The sequence below is a fragment of the Amborella trichopoda genome, chromosome 6 (assembly GCF_054954075.1).
Source record: "Amborella trichopoda isolate Santa Cruz 75 chromosome 6, AtrichopodaSantaCruz75HAP2 v2.0, whole genome shotgun sequence".
NCBI lineage: Eukaryota > Viridiplantae > Streptophyta > Magnoliopsida > Amborellales > Amborellaceae > Amborella > Amborella trichopoda.
Window position 1 is genome coordinate 9275072 of NC_142341.1, and position 25158 is coordinate 9300229.

The 25158-nt window shown below is 35.8% G+C and overlaps 1 protein-coding gene across 9 annotated transcripts; it reads right to left on the bottom strand.

The window, feature by feature from the left end:
• Positions 1-124: 124 nt before the first annotated feature.
• On the bottom strand, positions 125-25148 carry RH36 (RNA helicase 36). Of its 9 annotated transcripts, none has more exons than XR_016057676.1 (8): positions 24846-25148; positions 22843-23452; positions 16352-16637; positions 5130-5333; positions 4934-5015; positions 2206-2304; positions 458-878; positions 125-329 (listed from the first exon to the last, which is right to left on the bottom strand). XR_016057676.1 is itself a non-coding variant. In XM_088869644.1 (7 exons), the coding sequence occupies exons 2-7, from the start codon at positions 23440-23442 to the stop codon at positions 738-740; spliced, it is 1449 nt and encodes a 482-aa protein (XP_088725770.1). In that variant the 5' UTR covers positions 23443-23452; positions 24846-25148; the 3' UTR covers positions 125-737. The 9 variants fall into 9 exon arrangements, 4 of the variants coding, with proteins under 4 accessions (XP_088725770.1, XP_088725772.1, XP_088725774.1 ...); XR_966798.3 differs by having other exon boundaries at positions 16315-16637; XR_016057675.1 differs by having other exon boundaries at positions 125-878.
• Between the last annotated feature and the right edge of the window lie 10 nt (positions 25149-25158).

Sequence of the window (25158 nt, forward strand, 5' to 3'; positions counted from 1 at the left end):
TTAAAGGTAACCTCCTAGACAAGGCTTTCATTCCCATGTCCACAAAATAGGGCTCTCTCTCTCTCTCTCTCACACACACACACACACGCACACGCACGCACACAGCTATTCCACATTATTAAAATTTTACACCCAATAAGCCAAGGATACTATACAAAAATATTTTCCAAGTTCTCTCCACATTGCTCCTTGAACAGAACATTTTGCAACCACGAAATATTTTTCTTTTCATCGCTTGAAAGTCTAAAATTAAAACCTCTAAGCCAATCCCTCATTACCAGGCTTGTGGTTGAATTGGAGAGAGCCCGCCTCGCCTAGCCCCGTACAATCTGGTTCATGTGCCAGTACAATTAGTTGTTCTATAACAAAAACAAATAGAATACAGATAATTAAGAAAAAAAGTCTGCAGGTCTACAGGCTAGTTTAACCCAATTTAACATATTCAATCAAGTTTAACCTTTTTTCTGTCTTAAATAATCCCAAAATGCAAGTTTCCTTGTTGAACCGGATGTAGTCCTGGTCCTATTTGAACTGGTTGGTCTGGCCCAGTTACTGAAACATTATCGCAAAACCTCAGTAACTGGATACAAAAAGGGCTGCCAGCTGAACCACATTGAAAACAGGCAAGAATGCACCGCAGATCCTAGTAAAAGACTGGATATCCCAAAACATCTCTTGCAAAACCTGGGTAACTGGATACAAATACTGCACGCACTACTAAGGAACTGGACTGTTTCTCACTCCCGCTCTTTCCTTTTTTTCTGCAAGAAACCTTTCTCTGCTAAGGTCCTCAACGTTTGGGCTTTTCTCTGCTTCATTTTTTCGTCAAAACCATCATCAACCATCCTCATCATTGCAACCCGTTTGGCCTTGTAAACCTTCAAATTCCAAAGCATATAAGCAATCAAATTATAATAGAACAAACAATCTTTGTTTCCTAATAAGTAATGGGATGATATATGTTTTCTGTAGTACAGTTTCGTCACCAAAAAACCAGCATGTGCATCTTCTCAACTATACCTGCCACTTTTTTGACGCATTTTTGGAAATACCTTTTAGATTAGTTTTTAGTTTCCATTAACAACATAATTTTATAAATCAAGCATACGCAGCCCATGTATTCGCTACAGCTCATCAAATTCACTAAAAATGGATGATTGGATGCCAAAAGAATATTTTCTAAATTAGCATAATGATCTATAAACATTAGCAAAATGTGGATAGATGCGCGGAGTACAATTTCCATATGCCATGGCCAATGTAAAACTCCAGCCCAAACTTTGGAGTCCTCCGCCACATACTGCATGTGTTGGGTGAATAAATAGGGCTTTTGCCACCAGAACATTGTGTACGCACGTGAACAATGACCTGTTATGAACATCTATGCATGAGGTTTTCTCTTAAGTTATGTTCTAAGGGATGTAAAGCATACTGCTTGTAGTTATATTGAATGCAGCCTCCACCGTCTGTGATTGACAACTAACCATGGAGATGAACACTTATTCCATTTAAGATGACAGAGTGAGGAATTGTTGATCTTTACCATTTCTCATTAAGAAAGGACATTGGAAAATACGTGTATACTTAGTACTATACTACATGTATTGTGGTATAAGTATTCTAAAAGCATCATATAAGCATGATAAGCTTATGACATTGAAAAGTACAGAGTCTATTGGCAAGAAAGATAAACTAACCATTGACTTTCCACCTTTTTCTAGAAGAACTAAATGTCAGTTTCAGAACGGCCCAAAAAAATAGCACACATCAAATCCTTCGGATAAGTTCAAGGGATTGACATGCATAGGCAGAAAAAGAAATGTAGACCGCACAATCTGGGCATTGGAAGTTTGTTTACTAGGACATTGTATCTTGGCTTAGCACTATACAACTCCATGCACTTTTTCGCAATCTAATGGATGATTCATAGAGGCAACTGACATGTGCATCATGCAGTGAGAGACTCGCTACCAAAATACGTAAAGACAAAAAGAGTATTTGGAATTTCCTCAGATAATTTTGGCAAAATATAAAGCATTCCCTAGTTGGGATAGTGTTTCTTTTTTGTCCCCCTTTAATTTTTGTAGAGTTTAGGCAGGATACTGTTGCTATCCTCCCTAGGCATTATATATGCTCCCTTAACTAGTATACATTTCCCTGAAAAGGCAAAAAGAAAAAGATAAATAACTTGCAAAATTTGCTAACCTTAGTGATATCAGCAAGCACTTCTTTCTCTTTACATGCGAACTCCTCTAATTGTCTTCCAACTACAGCTTCTATTTCATGTACAAGACATACATCATTCTGCCCAAGAAAATTATTTAATAAATTAAATAAATAAAAAAATAAATAAATCATGTTTCCTAGTTTTATGAAAGCATATCAACTCATTAAAGCTGCTTTTAACACAATAATGCATGACCGAACACATAGACAACTAAAAACATTGTTGAGGTAGGCATTAGACCCTAACAACAAAAGTTTTATTTTTTTTTCTTTTTTTGGGTAATTCAGCAGGGATTTGGGTTCCTACCCATTTTCATTAAGAAAATATACCCTAACAACAAAGATAAACTAATAGACTTTGTAATAGAAACAATTCAAGCCAGAAGTCAATTCTAAAAGGACCATGTAAATCGCATGTCAAATCACTCCAAAACAAGAACAAAAAAGTGATAGATGGAGCTTCAAGGGTGTTTGATTGTTGCCCACTAACATCAAAGTTCTTGCCACATGTCAAGGGTGCGTTGATGAGAAGGGACTGAGGAAAACCTGAATCCGATGAATATCCTATCCAATGATGATAGTAATACGTACGAAGCAATGTTTAAACATCTGAATCAGCCCCTAGACGCTAGAATGGCATAATCGATTCCAATTCACTAGGTCCAGATAGGACAATTCCCGATTCATGTACAGATACAAAAGCAAAAAGAAAAAAGACCAAGGGAATTGTGTGATTCCAGGGTTCTTCAAGGCGAAACAAACCATTCCCCCACCCCCCGAACCCCAACCCCCCTCCCCCAAAAAAAAAAAAAAAGAAACAAAAACACACAATATAAAAAGAAAAGCCCCTGTTCAAACCGGGGATTCTGACACGAACTAGTAATTTTTTAACACTGGTACTACCCATTTAGACTGTCTTCTACAGTCAGTGATATGACCACTCAATCTAGGTCATACTAAACATAAACGAATTTTATACTACAATAGCTAAAATGTATGATGTATTGAATCTCTACATTCTTTTTTGACAACTAATCAGTTGGATTGGGCCATCTGGTCCGGTCTTGATATCTATGTTCCAAGAAACAAGCTCCCCCTAAATAATCAAGCTTCCCAACCACTAAAATTTCGACTGATGCCACATTATGATGCATATGTCTGTTTGTCACTTGTTGACCTCTAGTTTGAGGCACGGCACTAAGAAACAGAAAAATAACCATGACATGTGTCATGCCAAGAATGAAGATGAAATACCGGAAATGCAATTAATTTTGCTTTGTCCCAAAGAACAAAATCACACTTTCTAACTCAGACTGCCTATTTAATGGACAAAGCTAAACACATGCCAAGGAAACCACTATCAAAATACTTTTTGAAAGTGAGAAACAACCCAAAATTCTTCAGAAATTGTGTCACATATTAATGGCTTCAATGCCCCAAAACATGTAACATTCAATGGCTTGAATATTGTATTTCAACATTTAGGGACTGTTTGATAGCAAAATTTTGTCAAATAGAGCTCTTTTTCAATTTGCAATTAACAAATTGGCAATTTGGTTAATTGTCATTCGCTCTATGGGTGTTTGATTGTTACGATTGGAGTTATAAATTGTTATTATGTGGTGTGATAGTGGTGGTGGTGGTGGAGTGGTGAGGGAGGAGGGGGGGGGGGGGGGTGGAGATGGAGCCGTGGTGGAGGTGGTGGCAGGTAAGCGGTGAAGAGATGGTGGTGGGTAGGCAGTGGTGCTAGAGTGGTGGTGGTGGTGATACAGTGGTGGCGGCTAGGGAATGGCGTGGTGCCATAGTGGTGTAATGGCAATGGTGGAGGTGGAAGGTGAAAGTGGTGATGCCATTGTGGTGTAATGGCAATGGTGGTAGTGTAGTGGGTGGTGGAATAGTGGCAAGTAGGCAGTGGTGGTGTTGGTGGGGTAGTGGTGGTGGTGGTGGCAATGGTGATGGTGGTAATGGTGGGAGAGAGAGAAAGAGAGAGCCAGACTGAATTTGTTTGCAAACTTGGAGTAGTTTTGAAAAACGATCAAATTGGGAGCCTAATTGCAGCTGGGAATCAATTCAAATTACGAATCAAACATACACTGAGGTCAAATCCTTGCTGAGAAATTTTCAAATAGGCCCCAATTCCAATTTTAGCTAGGAAATAAAACAGTGCCATGACCAGTGGGTAGCCACTGCAAATGACACCACAATAGGCTTCACATGATATAAGTAAAACTGCACAAGTAGAATTGAGGGAACTGTGGGAGAGACCATCTGACCATGTTGAGCTCCTCTAATTTCATGGACCATTGGTCTTCTATCATTTTTTTTAAAATCTATAAATGACATTGTTTTCTTACTGATTTTCTATGCCCATTTATTCCACAAATTCCTGAAAATATTTTTCTACAGGCATATAATGCAGTTCAATTCTTTTTAAATAAAACATTTATTAAACTAAAGGTTCAATTTCCCAACATCCACACAACATGGATCCGCATTAACATGTAGATACAGTCACATCACACACACACACACACCCAACACCCACCCAACCACCCAAGTACAACTGGAGATACATTTATGTGTTGTCAATATATATCTCATAAAAATAAGTTTAGCTCATGACTTGGCATCAAGACTCTATGATAAGAAAACCACATGACTTGGCATCAAGACTCCATGTTAAGAAAACCATATAAAGTTGACAAACCTGAGTTACCAAACTCACAGCCTGTCCTCCCCTACCAGCTCTTGCTGTACGACCAACACGATGAACATAGTCACGTGGATACCTGCATCAGAATAACAACATCAAAAATAGCATGTTTGACAATGTTCCTAAGAACAACAATCAAGATAACTCCAAATATATATATATATATATATAACTCAACAACAAAAGGGACCTTGGAATGTCATAGTTGATGACAAGATCAACAGTTGGAATGTCCAGGCCACGACCAGCAACATCAGTTGCCAACAAGATAGGAGCTTGACCAGATTTAAATCGATTAAGTGCAGCAAGTCTTAGCGATTGGGATTTGTATGAATGCAATGCAACAGCTGTCATTTCGAGCTCTTCCAATAGCAAACTCACTAGATGACAAGTTCTGTTCCACACAAGAACAAAGCAATAGAGCAATTAATTACTTAACTCACATCAGGATTGTAGATTCCATATGGCGACAAACTCTGAACGCAATATCACATAGAAAAGCTACTCCAAAGTTCCTTTAAAACACGTGCAATAACAAGTAGTGTTTTCTACTGCATATTTATATAGGATATGCTTGATTTCTGACCAAATTGCATTCGACCCAATTACAACTAAAATGTGACCCGACAAGCATTTTTGTTTTTCAAACTGCAACTGGGAATCAATAGCAATTTGGGCTCCCAATTGCAATGTGTGACAACCACTTGGAGTAGTCTCTCTCTCTCCCTCACAACAGTTTACATAAGCATATTCACATTCTCATATCATCAACAAAATTCTATCACTATAAACTTCTGCAATTTAAAATTACTTAAATAAATATAAAGCAGAAAGTTTTTATGAGAACCAAGGGAATGACCATGTAGCGCACAGATTCCACTTCCATTCAGTCCTGCTAAACAAACCACTACCTTCCCTAAAAACATGACATACCCCACTAGCCTGACATTATCCATTCTTTAATAGTTCCAAAGTACTACGTCTCGCCCAGGTCAACTTACTACGTCCTACAGAGTCAAGAAACTTTCAGTGCGCAACGGTATGTTTACTTATTTAATAAAATTTACTCTTTTATGACATTCCTTCGCTTGGTATATGGTAATACTATAAAATTATATTAGACTAATTACTTTCCTTTTACTATAAAAGTAATTGGTTTTATTGGTTGAACCTCATCAAGCATAGTCTCTCTTCTTTCAGTTTGAGATCCTATGGTCTGTAAATAAAGATTTGTATAGTTTTGCTGCTCTACTATGTCTTTTGTTGTTTTTGAGAAGTGTCTCTTAGAAGTTTTGCTAACGTATTATTAGAGATAATTATACTTTTATTAGGAGGATGTATGGAAGATACTTCTTCATTTTTACTAATAGCCCAAAGCTTAGAGTTGGTTTGAATTGAATTAATGACTTCATTTAGTATCTTCTATGACACAATTAGAATAGCAGAGTTGAAACCAACAGTCATACCATTCGAAGATTGGTATATGGGTTTGTAATTTTTCTAAAAGTTCATAAAACAATTTTTGTATTTTCTCTCTATCTTCTTTCTTCTATGTCTGTTAAAAAAAGATGTCTTTTCTGTTTATTTTCTTTGAGAAAAATTCTTGTCTTATAGTTTTTTTATTTATTTCAAAAGAGGATACATTACAACTATATTCATCTTTATTATTGCTAGAAGAGGTGTAAATGGGATAACATTTTCCAATAGGCTGAAGGCTATTTTCTAGACCTATAGCGGATCCTCTAATAGTGATCATTTTATAACTTTTACTTCTTCTAAAAATTTTGGGGGAAATCTCTATATCTCCTTCTAATGATTCTAATTCAGAATCTTGTAAATTTTTTATTGGTTTCTTAATAACTTGAGTTTGGAGATTCCAAATTTCTGGTATCTTATTTCTTCCCACCTTTATTTTTTGGGATAATTCTCCTATTTTTCAAATCTGTTTCAAAGAAGGTTGTATACCCAACTAATTCAATAGTTCTATTTTGAGGATTTAAAGTGTTCAGTATCCTAAAATAAGTTCTATACATTATTGCAATATTTCTAGATCCTTCTTCATGTCGAACCCTTGAGTGCAAACAGTTAAAGTAAAAGCTTTTAACAAATGCTTGTCTTTTAAAGAGAGAGTAAAATTAGGATAACAGTTAAACCAAACAGGTCCATTATAAAGACTTGCTGATGTTAGTCCTAATAAAGAGTCTTTAAAATTTAAAATCTTTTGCTTTGTACACATGATAAAATAGAAGTCTTATTCCTATGAACTAATGCTAACTGGAAAAGTCCTACATGAATATATTATTTTTTAAAATATATCTTAGAATTTTATCATCTAGTATAAATATTGTTAATTAATTATTCAATAAAGATTCAGACCTTTCAATGGTTCTAACTGTTTTCTTAGCAAGAAAATTAAATGTTTCTATTTTATATATAGCTTCTGGTTTTATCAAAGTTAACTTCCAATTTGAACTAATCTCATTGTCTTCTATAGTTATTTATTCGAGATTAGTTATATTTTCCATGTCTGACGAAGACATGCTATCTCTTGGGATTCCGTAAATCCATTCTTTAATAGTTCCAAAGTACTACATCTCGCCTAAGCTCAACTTACTATGTCCTACAGAGTTAAGAAACTTTTAGTGCACAACGGAGCCAAGAAAACCCTTAGAATGCCTTAGTATGGCTTGATAGGGCATAAAAGCCCTCACTCACTGATTACTTTTTGACTTATAGGTTGGCCTTAGCAAGCTTACAAGTTGGCCTCGTCTGAAACCATTAATCTATGAATAAAATTTACAAATTCCTAAGAGATAACATCACTTTGATAGACATGGAAAATATCACTAAGCTCGAAGAAATAACTATAGAAGACAATGAAATTACTTCAAATTGGAAGCTACCTTTGATAAAACCGGAAGCTATGTATAAAATAGGAACATTTAATTTTATTGGTAAGAAAACACTTGAAACCATTGAAAGGTTTGAACTTTTATCAAATAATCAGTTAATAATATCTATACTAGATGATAAAATTCTGAAATATATTAAAGAAAAATATAATTATATTCATATATGAATTTTACTAGATAACCCCAATTAATTGGGAAAAGGCTAAAATGATGATGATGAATGATATGACTTTTCCAAGTAGCATTAATTCCTTTTACCAGAATAGGGATAAATATTTCTATTTAAACTTATGTACACGACAAAATATTTTTAAATTTTAAAGATTCTTTATTAGGACTAACAGCAGCCAGTCTTTATAATAGACCTGCTTGGTTTTACTGTTACCCTAATTTAATCTCTGTGAAAGGCAAGCATTAAAAACCTTTACTTTAACTGTTTGCACTCAAGGGTCCAACATGATAGAAGGATCTAAAAATATTGTTAGTAACTTATAGAACTTATTTTAGGGTACTGAACACTTTAAACCCTCAAAATAGAACTATCAAATCAGTTGGGTATACAACTTTGTTTGAAACAGGTTTGAAAAATAGGAGAATCATCCCTAAAAAATTAAGGTGGGAAGAAATAAGATTACCAGAACATTGGAATGTCCAAAAAATTTACAAGATTTTGAATTAGAATTAGTGGTAGAATCATTAAAAGAAGAAGATATAGAGATTTCCTTCAAAAGAGATTCTAATATAAAGTAATTTTAGAAGAACATAGAAGAAGTAAACGTTTTAAAATGACCACTAGTAGAGGATCCACTATTGGTCTAGAAAATAGCCTTCAGCCTACTGGAACATGTTCTCCCATTTACACCTCTTCTCACAATAAGAAAGATGAATATGACTGTAATGTTATATCCTCTTTTGAAATAATAAAGAAGCTATAGGACAAGAATTTTTTCTCAAAAGAAAATAAACAAAATAGACAAATCTTTTTTAGGATACATAGAAGTGAAGAAGAAAGAGAGAATAAAAAAATTGTTTTATGAACTTTTAGAAAAATTACAAACTCATATACCATCGAAGAATGGTATGACTATTGGTTTCAACACTATTATTCTAATTGGGTCATAAAGATACTAATGAAACTATTAATTCCATTCAAACCAACTCTAAGCTTTGTGCTACAAGGAAAAATGAAGAAGTATCTTCAATACAACCTCCTAATAAAAGTATGATTGTCTCTAATAATATGTTAGCAATAGCTCTAAGAGATACTTCTGGAATATTAACAACAAAAGAAAGCACAAAGAAAAATGAAGAAGTATCTTCACTACATCCTCCTAATAAAAGTATGATTATCTCTAATAATATGTTAGCAATAGCTCTAAGAGATGTTTCTGGAATATTAACAACAAAAGACACAGTAAAGCAACAAAACTACACAAATCTTTATTTATAGACCATAGGATCTCAAACTGAAAGAATAGAAACTATTCTAGAAGATATTAAAGATGAGGTTCAACCAATAAAACATATTATTTTTACAGGAAAAGGAGAAGTATTATTCCAACAAACTTCTCCACAAGTTATAATTCCCAAACCAATAAGGCAACCTTTACCTTTTGGGATAAAACCTTTAGTTACTTCAATGCCTCATTTTCCAGAGGTAACAAATTTAGTAAATGAACCTTTAAAAAGTTCTACATATCAACTTGATTCTTTAACCAACCAATATCAAAGTCATCTCTTAGATACCAAATAAATGTTTTATTTGAGCCAATAGCAGTGAAGAAGACTCAGAGGATTCTTTTCTATTCTACAGAAGAAACTAATACTAAATCTGATGAAATAACACCAGAATATTTTAAGAATGCCACTTAGACAGAAAGACACATAACAATATGAATGTTACAAGAAATGTTAAGACAAAGTTATTATGCACATCCATCACCAGTAGATATTCAATTTAAAGAAGTCCCAAATGTTGTCACTCAAATATTTTCAGGTGACTCTATCAATGAATGGAATACTATTTGACTTAGCATCAAATTTTAAATACTATCCAAAATATGACCATGTATGCTACAACTCATTTATTAGGAAATAACTCAGATCACACAGTAGTCAATTTAATAGTTGCAGGTTTTTTAGGGCATTTGGAAGGATGGTGGAATAATTATTTAAATGTAAGTCAAAAACAAATGATCCTTACTCATCATAAAACATATAAAAATAATCAAATTATTAAAAAATGGGTCAAGACAAACAGAACAAGACGCATTCTCTATTTTTCTTGTTACAATAACTCATCATTTGTAGGAAAAATAAAAGCTTACATAACCTTAGGTGTCCTACTTTATCCCATTTCTGCTGGTATGAGGATGTCTTCCTTACCAGATTATTAACCCTTTACGATGCTGACAACATCCACTAGAAAGAAAAGTTCCTTTCAGGACTACCAAAATGTTTTGCAGATAAAGTACGATCATACATAAATGAAGAGGGGGGGAGGAAGTAATACAATTTCTCTTCTTACTTACGCAGAGATCGTACAAAGAATTAATAAAAGACAAAGTTTATATAAGGTTACAACCTTAAAATGTAGAATTAAAGATGCACCTCAAAAACCCATTATAAAGGTTGTTTTAATGTTGAAAAATCCTCTAATTGATCATCTCGACATTGAAATGTATGAATATGAAAAAAAAAAAAAATGAGTCCCAAAAATAGTGCATCTTGCAGCACATTATCCAGATCGCCCATTTTGAAGATTTTCATGCCTATAGATCTACTTGATTTTGTTCATTTTTGGAGTTTAAAATTTTATAGTTAGATATGAAAATAGATTTTGAAATAATCCTAAGAATTTTTTACACCAAAATTACATGTTATGATAAAATTTGGACGGGGGTAAGGTTGCAACCTTATAGAAACCACACCCATTAATAAAATAGGCTTAATGCTATGTAATGATTTAAAATTAAAAGCAAAACTTAAGTGAGAAAATCTAATCTACAAAAAAGAATTAGGAAATTGTTGTTACTAATTTGGAATAGATCTTTATCATCCTACCAGAAAACCTAGAAAATACTATAAAAGCACTAAGAATTATAACAAAAAACCTACAAACAGTGTTTCAAAAAGAGCTAGGCGGAACCTAGGCGGTCAGGGGGGTCCAGGCTGCCCAGCGCCCAGAGCCCAGTAGAGAAATATTTGTTTTTTGGATTTTCTCTCTCTAAAATAGCCTCTAATGGGTTTTAAGTTTCAAATGAACCTAAAACCTACAATTTTGCCCCTTTAGTATTAAAAAAAGACTAAAAAAAAGACCCAAAAATACCCTCAAGGAGCCGCATTTCTGCCCCTGGATGAGGCGCAAGCCCTTGGCGGCCGCGTAGGCAGGCGCCCAGGGATATCCACGTAGGCGGCCGCCCAGGCACTGGGCGGTCCGCTTTTTGAAACAGTGCCTACAAAAAAGAAAATGAGAAAGAAGAAATCTAAACGAAAAGAAGTCCCGACTTGTTGTAAGTGTGGAAATGACATTATGCTAATAAATACTTTTATAAAAAACTTACCAATAATTTAGAAGAATTAACTAGAGAAGAGCAAGAAGAAGTATGATATTCTTCTTCTGAATTAGAAGAAACAGACTCAAAGAATTCAAAAAAGAAATGTTATTATTCGTTAAATGTGTTAACTACAGAACAAGAGACCTTTTTGGAATTAGTTTCTAATACCTTAAGTTTAGAATTAAAAAATAAACCATTAAAAAAACATTTTGAGACTCAAAATAAGTAAATAAAAGGAAAAAAAATTGACATAATACCACAAGTTTAGGACTGCAATAAAATTTTATTGAAGCAAAAGCTAGAAAACCATTAAAAGAAGAAATTACAATAGCTTACCTAAGAGGGGAAATTAATGAAACCAAAGAAGAAATTAAAAATCTTGTAGAAAGACTAAAAGGGGAAGACAGTGAAGACTCAAATTTTCTTAATAATCCTCAATTTAAAGTACAATAATTGTTTGTAGAAATAACCATAAGAATTAAAGATTTTACTTTAACTTAAATAGATTCAGGTGTTGACTCCACTTGTATAAAAGAAGAGTTAGTTCCATATCAATATTTTGAGAAAAGTGATCAGAAACTTTAAACTGCAAATCTTAACAAGCTAAAAATTAAATATAAAGTCTCTAGCACTCATGTTTGTAAAAATGGCTTATATCTAGCTACAAACTTCTTACTAGTAAAAGACTTAAGACAAAACGTAATTTTAGGAACACCCTCTTTAACTATAATTTTTTATTTTGTACATGCTCCAATGTAGCATAAAGTAGTAACTATACCTAAAACGTCAGCAGAATCCCCTTTAAAGATATTTTCTTTAAAAGCAAGGGCCAATTGTCTCAAAAGAAAATGTATTATTATCTTAAAATCATCAGAAGCCCAAGGAAAAAAAGGCAATTGTCTTATAAGATGCCTTCTTATCTTTAAAGAAAAGGAAGAAAGCCAGTTGTCTCCAACTTCACTGAGGACTTATCTATAAGGAAGGCGATCCCCTTCTTTCTGGCAATCGAGTTCTACTTCTCCAACTCTCTCTCTCTCAAGCTCTCACTCTCTCTTATTCTCTGATATCTCTTTGTATAAATTTGCATGTACCAAGATTGCTTTATTTAATAGAATGAAAACAAGAAATACATACCAAAGCTTCACAAGTTTAGCGTTTGGGCTTTCATATACAAGTTACACCTTATACACCAGTTATGCTTTACAATCTTCTTTCAAATAAAAGCACAATTGGTACTTACAAATTTATACAAAGAGATCCTAGAGAATGAGAGAGAGAGAGAGAGTGAGAGCTTGAGAGAGAGAGAGAGTTGGACAAGTAGAACTTAATGGCCAGAAAGAAGGGGATCTCCTTCCTTATATAGATATGTCCTCAGTGAGGTTGGAAACAACTGGCTTTCCTCTTTTTCTTTAAAGATAAGAAGGCATCTTCTAAGATAGTTGGCTTCTTTTCCCTGGGCTTCCGGAGATTTCACGATGATACATTTTTTTCTGAGACAACTGGCCCTTGCTTTTAAAGAAAATATCCTTTAAGGGGATTTTGTTGACGTTTTAAGTATAGTAACTACTTTATGCTTCAATGGAGTATATACAGTAGTTGATAATTACATCCTACAAAGTCAAGAAAATTAAATGTTCCTATTCAATAAAGTTTCAAACCTTTTCTTAGAGTCCTATCAACTGCTAAGAAACTTAAATGTTCCTATTCAATAAAGTTTCAAACCTTTTCTTAGAGTCCTATCAACTGCTAAGAAACTTAAATGTTCCTATTCAATAAAGTTTCAAACCGTTTCTTAGAGTCCTATCAACTATTGTACTATCAACTACTATATATACTCCATTGTAGCATAAAGTAGTTACTATAACTAAAACGTCAGCAGAATCTCCTTTAAAGATATTTTCTTTAAAGCAAGGCCAGCTGACAAAAAAAGTATCCTTATCTTGAAATCTCTGGAAGCCAAGGAAAAGAAGCCAGTTATCTAAGAAAATGCTTTCTTATCTTTAAAGAAAATGAAGAAAACCAGTTGTTTCTAACCTCACTGAGGACTTATCTATATAAAGAAGGCGATCCCTTATTTCTGGCAATCGAGTTCTACTTCTCCAACTCTCTCTCTCTCTCTCTCTCTCTCTCACACACACACACACACACATAATAGTTTTACATAAGTATACTCACATTGTCATATCATCAACAAAATTCTTTCACAATAAACTTTTGCAATTTAATATTACTTGAATAAATATAAAGCAGAAAACTTTTATGAAAACCAAGGGAATGATCATGGAGGGCACATATTCCACTTCCCTAAATCCTGTTATCCAAACCACTAGCTTCCCTAAAAACATGACATACCCCACTAGCCTGACATTATCCATCGAGTCCTATATAAAACATATCACCGCTGCTTAAATCCTTCATTTCTTGAAAAATACCTTTCGTTTTAATTATGGTACTTCACATTCCTCTTTGTTCATCATACAACATCCACAGAGACACCTTAAATAGTTCAAGAATCACGCTAAATTGAATCTATCGATCAAATTCATAATCTACTAAATAATGTTTGTCCCTCTGCCCATAAAGAATCTACAACCTCTATCATCTGCATGTTGGCACTTCATGATCTCAATGCTATCCAACCAGCTTGGCATGAAAATTGACAATAGTCCGTATCCTAATCTCCTGTTCTCAGCCCGTATCCTAATCTCCTGTTCTCATGGTCAGTCAAGAAAAAGTAAATAAAAAACTTTGTGGCGAGGTTTGTGCGTTATTTGGGCACTTCATGATCTCAATGCTATCCAACCAGCTTGGCATGAAAATTGACAATAGTCCGTATCCTAATCTCTTGTTCTCATGGTCAGTCAAGAAAAGGTAAATAAAAAACTTTGTGGTGAGGTTTGTGCGTTATTTGGGGTGTGCATGATAATGGTCTTCTTTGTTCGTGGCCTATGGAATGGGATAGGCGTAAGGCTCTTTATCTAAATTTTCCACAATGGGAAGTGTCCAACATCCCAATCCATCACATTGCGTTCTGAATGCCAAGAACTTTACTCATTATTCCCATCCCAAACCTATCTATCCTCTATCAACATGAATTTCATTCAACACATTCTTGATAGAACAGGTCCATAAGTTCAACCTCTTCTCCAGTAGGTCTTGCATGATGGGAGGCATCTTTCTCTCTCTCAACACATTCATCATGATTGAACAGGTGCATAAGTTAAAGCTCTTCTCCAGCATGTCTTGCCTGATGAGAGGCATCTCTCTCTCTCTCACACCCACCCCCCTTCCCCCTCCCCCCAAAAAAAGAAAACACCCCCATTAAATCTTCATTTTACGAAACAGATATGATCAAAGAAAATTCTCTTCTAAGGAACTCATTCCCCACCACTAATTTCCCCATTCATCAACCTGCCTGTGATTGGTTTTCTGCCACCTACAACACTCCCGAACACAGGTCTGACACCTCTTTTTCAAGCTGAACATTGCTCTCCTCATGACTTTTCCATCCTAAATGTGCATTTCACAATCTCCACCTTCCTACTGACCAGCCACACCTTTCTCTTTACTAAACATCCCCCCACCTAAACAATGGATACTTTACCTTTAGACTCCTCCAATGCATTGCAATCAATCAAACTTCTTATTAATTGTGGCAATCATCTCGTATAAGGGTGTAAAATAAGTGAGGTTTCACAAAGTAATTTTAAAAAGAATAATTCTGCCACTAAACAAAAGTCCCTTACCTCTCCATCCCACTATCATCTTAACCATTCCGAAAAGGCCTTCCTAATGGTGCCTCAAATTACACACATTGATAGGAAGCTTGTATGAATTGAAGTATATCTCCATCCCCTACAACAGACATGGCAATAAGTTTAAGATATTCTTCTCAACTTCGAAAACAGCCAATTTTGTCCTTATAAATCTATTTATGCATTGGAACTCTTTGAAAACTGTGCAATACAAAATTAAGAGCTAAAATGTTTTTTGGGTGAATACGAGCTAGAACCTGATAAATACTTGTGCTATTATAAACAAGAAAATAATCAGAATAATGTAGGTAAATCAACTTTTCCCCATTGGAAACAAAGCCATGAATAAACTAACATCTCAAACTCCATAAGGAGCTAGAGAAGAAATTGCACCACAATAATAAACAGAACTGGAGAAAAAGGGCGCTTCTCCTCAAATCCTAGAAATGTGGAGTACCCACATGGGGAATTGCTCATCGTGTTGAAGAAGCTAGACATAGCAATGTATGTCCAAAGCCAGATGGCACATCTAGAACGAAACCCCGAGGACCTTAGCAGGTGACAGATTTAGTCCCACTCCACAGTCGCATGCCTTTCCCAAATGGACCTTATCAAGACAAATAGGATACTATGTAGGAAGGATGGCTTCTAGAAAACTTCTTCGTCTTTTAATAATAACGATGATGTTGGAGAAGAGTGGAGTACCCTCATGGGGTATTGCATATCGTGTTCAAGATGCCAGTCACAGCAATGTACGTCCAAAAGCCAGAAAGCAAATCTGAACGAAATCCCAAGCATCTCAGCATGTGACATATTTACTCCCACTCCACGGACAAATAACTTTACGATGTTAACCTTATCAAACGAAAGGAGGATGTTATGTAGAATGGACAGCTTCTAGATAACTTGTTTGCGTTCATAATACTTATGATGTTGTAGAACTGATGATGTTGAAGAGCCCATCCTCATCAATACACAAACAAATGAAACAGCTAAAAGAAAACCATTCTACAAAGCATTAGAAATATGTAATTCCTCAAAGGTTCAACTTCATCCATTATCCTAGCCATGAGGTAAAATCTTAACTTGAAATTTAAAACAAACTAATTTGCAAACCCAAAATAACCACTTGCATGAAGTACCATATGTACCTGCAAGAGGAAACAAAAATAATGGCAGAGCGGATACCATTATCCTCCATTGTTGACAAAATATGTGTGAGATAAACATCCTTCACATTCACTGGAATGAAGACATATTGCTGCTTCAAAGATTCAACTGTCTTCAATCCTTCGTAAGCTTGATAAAAATAGGCCCTGTCTGCAGAAAGCTCATGTAAAACTCGCAGCTCATTTGTCATGGTTGCAGAAAAGAGAAGAGTTTGTCGTTCTTTTGGTAAGCTTTGAAATATTACTTTAAGTTCTTCCTCAAAACCAACATCCAAAACCCTGTCTGCCTCATCCAAAACTAGAAACTGAAATTTAAAATCAGCATCAGAATTTTCAGGAAATTTCTGAAAAGGAAGAATGTATTCAACATATTTATAAATAATTCAAAAACACCATACAGCCATGTACCGATCAGATTATCACGTCAACTAGAGACTGATAAATAGTCAATAATAGGAGAAGTCAAAAAATGGAAGTTTTGCAATGAATAGAAAAGAACACTATCACTCATCAGAACATTAGAGTGCAATATGCCAAACAATACTAAATAAAAAAGACCAATATTTATATGAACTCCTAAAAATCAGGAAAATTACTACATCAAAGACACCCCAATAATAATTCTAAATAAATGAAAAGTGCAAACCAGTGTTTGATATGAAGTGTACTGATGGGGATACAACAAAGACATTATATCTTAATTAAAATTCTAGAGGCAAGCAAAATTGCAACTCTCATAATCTGCCCAATAAGTCTTCCCATATTTTTAGCCTGGTAAGGCATGTCTAATTAGGGCAAGGCCGCCTAATTCCGAAACACTGAAAGAAAGCTCTAACAGAAGTGAAGAAGCCTGTTTTTATTATTACTTTTAGCAACTGATAAGAGAGCCCTTGCAGCTTACCTCATCAAGCACAAATGAAAGATTACTGAACCCCCTTATGCCCCTAATCAGGCCAAACTCTACGATAGAAGCTCAATTACAAGCTTTTTGCATTAAAATTGCAACTCTCATAATCTGCCCGATTAGTCTTCCCATATTTTTAGCCTGGTAAGGCATGTGTAATTAGGGCAAGGCGCCTAATTCCAAAACACTGAAAGAGAGCTCTTACAGAAGTGAAGAAGCCTCTTTTTTATTATTCCTTTTAGCAACTGATGAGAGAGCCTTGTAGCTTACCTCATCAAACACAATGAAGGTTTCCTAAACCCCCTTATGCCCCTAATCAGGCCAAACTCTAAGATAGAAGCTCAATCACAAGCTTTTTGCACTTAGAAATCCATATCCATGTTATCTATCAAGGAAAAGAAAATAAAAAACAAACCCAAGCCCATATCTTGAGCTGAAATTTTTGTATACTAATGTATGACGCTCAACTCATCCTCCCCGACCAACAATCATCCTCAACATTTTAAAATGCCAAAGACAGGCAATATAAAAAGAATCCGTGTTCCTCCAACCAGCCACCCTAAACTCGAGGAATTGTCCTCCTTATGTCAGTCGATGAAATACATCAACCTTTAAATTCCCCAAAATTTACTTTTTCTTGATCTCTCTTTTGTCTTTCGATCAAATAGTTCCCACATTCTTCACATGGCCTCTCTTCTTCTGAGGTAGTGATGCGCAAGCGAAACAAACATTAAATTCGTCAATAAGGTACAATGTTTTAAAATGCAGGATATGGTCCTGATGTGGTGGGGGGCAATGCGGTGATACAGCTCAATGCAGTCCAGACACGGGTGCATCACTCCGATGAGGTTAATAAATATAAAAAAATTAAAAAAAATAGGTTAATATTTGGATAAAAATATGGAGGTGATTTATGTGATAGTAGGTATTTAATTTATTGATTAACTCTAATATTATCAGTTGTTGGAGACCCTGAATCCTCTGATAGCAGACATTAGAAATAGAAACTAGAAACTAACTTTATAGAAGACATTAGGGGCATGTTTGGTTCGTATGAAAATGGTTTCTTAGATATTATTTTATTAGAAAATAACGAATTTATCACGTTTGGTTCGTTACAAGAGTAAGAAATCTTTTTACCTATGAAATTAAATCAGGGGCGGCAGGGATGTAAGTAAGGCTGCCATCGGGCCGGGCAGGCCCGAGGATTGGCATAGCACGAAAATACTTTGGCCTGCCCCGGTAAGGCCCGACCCGAAAAGTGTACCAAAAATCCCACCCCGGCCCCGAATGTGTACTATCAAAGCCCGGCCCAGCCCAACCCCACTAGAAAAGAATACATTGGGCCTGGGCCTAGGCCCGCCCCAGCCCATTAAGAAGTCCTCCCTTTTATTTATTTTGTTTTATTTCACTCTTCACACTTTTTTTATTTGTAGTAAGCCAAAAATATTTTTTAGAAAATTTAAAAAAATATTGGATTTCTAGAGAGAAAGAGATATTGGGTTTTTAGAAAAAGAGATTGGGATTTTAGAGAGAGAAAGAGATATTGGTTTCTAGAGAGAGATAATGAGTTTTTAGAAAGAGGAGAGATTGGGATTTTAGAGAGAAAGAGAGATTGGGTTTTTAGAGAGAGAAAGAGATTGATTTCTAGAGAGAAAAATAACTTGGATTTCTAAAGAGAGAAAGAGAGCTTCAATTTCTAGAGAGAGAAATAGAGATTGGGTTTCTAGAGAAAGAGGAATTTTAGATAGATAATGGGATTTAAGATAGAGAAAGAGAGATTGAGTTTCTAGAGAGAGGGTGGGTTTTAAGCGAAAGAGATATTGGATTTCTAGAGCGAGAGGATGGGTTTTTAGAGAGAGAGATTGGGTTTCTAGAGATATAATAGCTTTTAGAGAGAGATAGAAAGAGAAAGAGATATTGGGTTTGTAGAGAGAGCATAAGATAATGGGTTTTAGAAAGAGAAAGAGTGGGTTTCTAGAGAGAACGGGTTTTAGAGAGAGAACGATAGGTTGGGTTTAGAGAGAGATGGGTTTTTAGAGAGAGATTGGGTTTCCAGAGAGAGAAAGTGTTTTTCGCGAGAGAAATAGAGATTGGGCTTCTAGAGTGACATAATGGGTTTTTAGAGAGAGAGAAAGACATATTGGGTTTCTAGAGTGAGAATGGGTCTTTAAAGAGAGATTGATTTTCTAGAGAAAAAATAGGTTTTTAGAGAAAAAGAGAAATGTATTTTTAGAGAGAATAAGTTTTTAAAGAGAGAATGGGTTTTTAGAAAGAGAAAGAGAGATTGGGTTTTAGAGAAAAACAGTTTTTAAAGAGAGAATGAGTTTTTTGAGAGGGAAAGAGAATGGAATTTTAGAGGGAGAAAGAGAGATTGGATTTCTAGAGAGATAATGGGTTTTTGGAGAGAGATTGGTGTTCCAACAAGAATGGATTTTTAGATAGAAAGATTGGGTTTTTAGAAAGAGAATGGGTTTTTAGAAAGAGAATGGGTTTTTAGAGAGAGAATGGGTTTTTAGAAAGAGATGAGAGATTGGATTTCGAGAGAGAATGGGTTTTTAGAGAGAGAAAGATAATGGATTTTTAGAAAGGGCAAGAAAGATTGTGTTTCTTGAAAGACAGTAGGCATTTAGATAGAGAAACAGATATTGGGTTTCTAGAGAGAGAGGATGGATGGATTTTAGAGAAAACGACTGGATTTTTAGAGAGAGAAAGAGAGCTTGGATTTCTAGAGAGAGAGAGAATAGCTTACATTCTAGATTCCTAGATTCCCAAATAGTTTACCAAACAAAAGAAAACAATTTCATAGGAAATCTAGATAGTATTACCAAACATGAGAAAAAAAACATGTGAAATCTAAATCTAAGAAATCTATTTCCTAAGAAATTAATTTCCTACAAGAAAACTATTTCACGCAAACCAAACGTGCCCTAGAACTTAGAAGACATCATATTATCATCATTCATAAACATCAAAAGAGACATCATATTAAAACTTAGAAGACATCTTCTAGGCCCTTGAAACCCTTGATATGTTGACGAATCTATGCTCAAACTTCTTCAAAACAACACCCAAGCTAATCCCAATCGACAACCCAATGAACATCTAGAGCAAATAGACAATTTTTTTCAAAAGAGAAATTTTCCCCACATTTGTTTTTCCTCTTCATTTGATCCACAAACAGCCACATTTGTGGCTGTTTTTTGTGTTTGGGGGTTTAATACGCCCAAAACCCTTCCCAGGGGGGAATTGACAAAAATACCCATGCTCATGGGCACTATTTCCGCCCATGAGCCACGCGATGCGGCTGCATATGCAGTGGGATGTAGTGAATATGCTGGCGCATCCCACCAAAGCACACATTCGCCTCTATGCGGCCCAGTGTTCTAAAAGGCGGACCACCCAGTGCCTAGGCGGTCCAAAGGGCCAGGGCGCCTACCCCTGGGAGGCTGCTTAGACGTTAGAGGAAACCGCCTGGTCAGGCGCCTAAGGTGGGGTTTTTTTAAATAAAAAAGGGGGATAAGGGAGAGTTTAGGGTTCATTTACAACCTAAACCCCATTAGAGCCTATTTTAGAGAGAGAGCAACCTCAAAAAACTAGTTTTTTGACATTACCCTAGGATCAAAGGCTTTCTCAAAGTTTCGAGTATGAACTACGAGTGTGGATCATGGATAATTTCTTTCATTTTTGTTTTCCTCCTCTTGATTGTGTATTGTGGTTTGGTAACTTTGGTTTGTAAATTTTAAGTTTTAACCATGTGTGGAGTGTGGATTATGGATAATTGGATATGAACTTATGAAGTATGGAGGAGTCTATGGGCTATGTGGACTTGTGGACGATAGACCATTTGATGAGCCTTATATCCCTAATTCTTATGTGTTATTTCTGGTTTTCATTCATTTCTTTGTAAAGAATTGACGTGCTATCTTGAATTATGGACTAAAATACGCCTCAATATGTATTTTTAAATTTTTTACACAAAGCCCAACCCTCAAAACTAACTTTTCTTTCTACTAGGCTACCTAGGTTCTAGGCGTCCGCCTAGGCACTGGGCAGTCTCCCCCCCCCCCCCAGCCACCCAGGCGCCACCCAACATTTTTTGAAACAGTGTCGCGGCCACATTTTAAAACAATGATAAGGTATTGTCCTAAAGTGCAATTGTATAAATGCGCTAACCTAGCCCATGACCATCAGAACCCATATCTGTATAATCATTGTCTCGTCATAGTCGATCAAACACATCAACCTTTGAAGTTTCCAAGTTCTTCTTTTTTTCTTTCTTTCTTTTGTCCTTTGATGAATAGTCCCACATTCTTCACTTGGTCTCTCTTCTTCTAAGACACTGCTGTAATCTAACATATGACCACCAAAAGTCTACTTCTTCAGTGTAGATACAATCCACGAAAACAAAAAAGAAGAAACAAACACAAAAGAAAAAAACAACCAACCACAATGCAAAAATATACATGGTTTGGCAACGTGCCTACGTCCACGGGAGATGAGAGCTTCTTTACTGACAATGGAGAATAGGGTTACAATAGCTCTCTTTTCATCACGTCTCTCTGTTCTCTCTGATTACAAAGTAATCAACGTTTTTCCCTTAACCCTAAAAGAACACCCATCGCGACAATATATAGAGTCCGGTACAAATTACCAAAATACCCATGTATAAATACCCATGCATGGATATATATCGAGTCTCAAATAGATGGTACAAATTACCGAAATATCCTTGTACGGATATTCGAATTTCGAGCTTTCGGCCCTCCGGGCTTTTAACCGCCCTACGGAGTTGTCCTTTTGACTCTACCTTGACAGAACTATTTCTTCATAATACAAGACATCAATCCTCAACATTCAGAACTTTCTCTTCAGAGATTTTAATCACCTAATTACAACTATGATGAAAACACCACCTATTTGCAATGAAAATAAGGCTTGCTCATAAGAAGCCAGAACACTAAAAACAGGCCTCCTTGAGCACCCAACAACACATAGAGGGGAAAAAAATAAATCCAAAGGCCAACTCATGTGGTTGATATAACTCAATTCCCAACAATAAAACAAACCAACTAACCTGATCCCTCTGTATGAGAAAAGAAAAAAATGAGAAACGACCATACACATATCATTTGCTTGACCCTTTTGTCACATAGTAGCATCCACAACATAAGAAAAGGAAAAGGAAAAAAAAAAGAGAAAATAATACACTCCTAAGGTGAAGCTCATAAAATTAATTCAATATTTTTAAAACAATATACAAACATCAAACAAATGGGATGAGTAAAAGGCAGATAATTCAATTCCCACATAATCCATCTCCCAATCAGCCAATCTTTGCATGGTACAATGAAACACAAAAAATAAAAATTATAGACTACCAATTCTGAATATTGCAAATCTATTAAAAACATTTCAATATTTTTTCATGTTTTTTTGATAGCTCAATCAAGTAGACATAGTAGCAGGCACGTAACTGTAGATCCCCAATTACCAACCTCAACAGCAGTCTAATTCCCAAAAACTCAATGAAAACAAATAAAGCACAAAAAAAAAGGATAACAATAAAAAGAAAATAAATGAGAGAAAAATAAAAGTACACTCACCCTGGTCTTGGAGAAAACTGCAGGCAACTCAGGATTTGCAGTAAGCAACACCTTAATTCGCCCTGGAGTAGCAACCACAACATGAGGCCTCTGCATCAAAGCCTTTGCCTGTGTGATCATGTCCATACCTCCCACCACAACAGTACAACGAAGATGCAAAGAAGAACCCAATGCCCTAAACTGCTCAGCCAACTGATAAGCCAGCTCTCTGGTTGGTGTAATCACTAGAGAGAAGACCCCATACGGGTTCTCCGAGAGTTTTTGAAGAATGGGGAGAGCAAAAGCAGCAGTTTTTCCGCTACCAGTCTCAGCTAAACCTAGTACATCTTTCCCTTTGAGGATTTGGGGCACGCAGTGTTGCTGAACAGGTGTGGCTTTCTTCATGCCGAGCTCTTTGCAGGTCTGTGTGGCCCACTCCGAGAGGCCGAGCTCCTCGAAGGTTTCCAGATCATTGGAAGAGAAAGGTTTACGATTTTTTCCTTCTTCTTCAGGTATTAGGGTTTTGGTGGGGCTGCTAATGAAGGCGGGTCTCTTTTTGAGGTATTTGCTGGAGAAGAGAGAAAAGGGTCTTGTTTCTTCTAGGGGGTCAGTAGCGTCCATTGTTAGGTAACTGGAAGAAAGACATGAAAGGTTATCTTGAGCGAATAGCTTATCTCAAATTACATGGCTGTGAACGTGCAACAACGGTGAGAAGAGAGAAGAGAGTCCTTTCTCGAACATTTTTATTTCCTCACCCTTGTTCAGCATTAAGCCCTTACTTAGGCCTCACAAAGGTGAGGCTTCTTGTTTCTAATCGGGAAATTTTCATTTATGGGTAGTCTGGGTTCTGCATACGCAAATTCTGGATATGCATCAAAACCTGGTTATGCAAATTCTAGTATACGAAAAATCTGATTTTGAAAACGATGTTGTTTGGTTGACGATTGGAAGAGCCCAGTATTTGAAAAATGCCCTATGCCTTGTTTGGCTCCACTAAGTTGAAATCCAGGTTTTGGTTGTTTGCTATTAAACCAGCTTAGCCATTCATTTCATAAGTTAATCATTCTATAGTAATATATGGCCAATTAAGAATATTTTTGGGAAGAAATAATCCACTATACGACAAAGAAATTAGATGGTTACGTTCTCTAATCATTTTAAGGTTGAATTATGATATCAAAACTGTTGCAGCCAGCACTACAGCAGAGAGCATCTTTTTATTTGAATAAAGATCTAAGAGAATTCCTCTGTGGAATCCAATCAAACCGATACTCTTTTATAATGGTAAAGCCAACATTACTACAAAGTTATTCATCTCTATAGTCCAATCAAACCAATCCTGTATAATAATGTGTAAGACCAATAATAAGGGATTCAACAAATACGCCGTTCCATTCAATCAAAAATCAAGAAGGCAAACTTTTCTACTTCTAATCGTCCCGGAAAGAATAAAATGCACCCATATCCTTACAAAGCCAAGAAACTAATAAGTCATAAAGCATCCTACAATCCATTAAGACAAATTCTGATATTCCCACTAAAACGAAAATTATCTTACGCACTTTAAAAGTTGTCTCAAGCATTCCATATTCATTGACCAAGAACAACCAAAGGAAACAGCACACAAAAAAAAAAAAAAAAGTTTTCCCAAGCATTCTGTAGAGAGGCCTTACAAAATTATAAGGAGTGGCATCCATTTTTTTTTTTAGAGTGTTCACCGAGAAGTGGAATCTATGTAGTTCTACGAAGAAAAGGGGAAACAAAAGAAAAACCGAAGATGCTCATTTATAGAAAGATTGCCAAGATTTACAGGAGATGAATATTCAACAGAAATGCCGTAATACACACCAGCCAACAAAGGTAAAAGCACAAAAATAAATCAATTTTTACTCACCCATTCAATTTAGTGACAACCCCAAAAACACACCATCAACAACATCAAAACCCAAACACTGAGATATTTTTCATTCCATCTACACAAAAAAGAGAAAACGGAACAAAAAATCAGTAAATATTTCTCATACCTAGCGATGCAAGAGTAATCGAGAGAGAGGGTGAAAGAAGCCTTCCGGCACTGCAAAAAGTTGGGCCAACAATTGAGCCCAAAATAATGCGGTGAAGGTGGAGGACCGATTGAAAGTTGTCTCAGCTTCGATCAGTTGTGATAGCAAGGCGGAAGGGATAGAGGAAGCTCGGTAACATCTGTACCAATGGCGGTCCAAACGGTGAGAGAGAGAGAGGGGGAGAGCATGGCATAAAAAGAAAATGGGAACGGAGCAAATTTCGAGTAAAACTGAGCTTACAGAAAACGAGTATTCGTGTATTCCAACTTTTTTC

Bases quoted from the DNA above. Each gene is read 5' to 3' on its own strand.
- RH36 (XM_088869644.1), bottom strand. From the start codon at position 23,442: ATGGACGCTACTGACCCCCTAGAAGAAACAAGACCCTTTTCTCTCTTC. The intron at 16,638-22,842 runs GTGAGTGTACTT...TTTAAATTTCAG, and splicing joins CAGTTTTCTCCAAGACCAGG to TTTCTAGTTTTGGATGAGGC. The intron at 879-2,205 runs GTTAGCAAATTT...TGGAATTTGAAG, and splicing joins TGCTTGCTGATATCACTAAG to GTTTACAAGGCCAAACGGGT.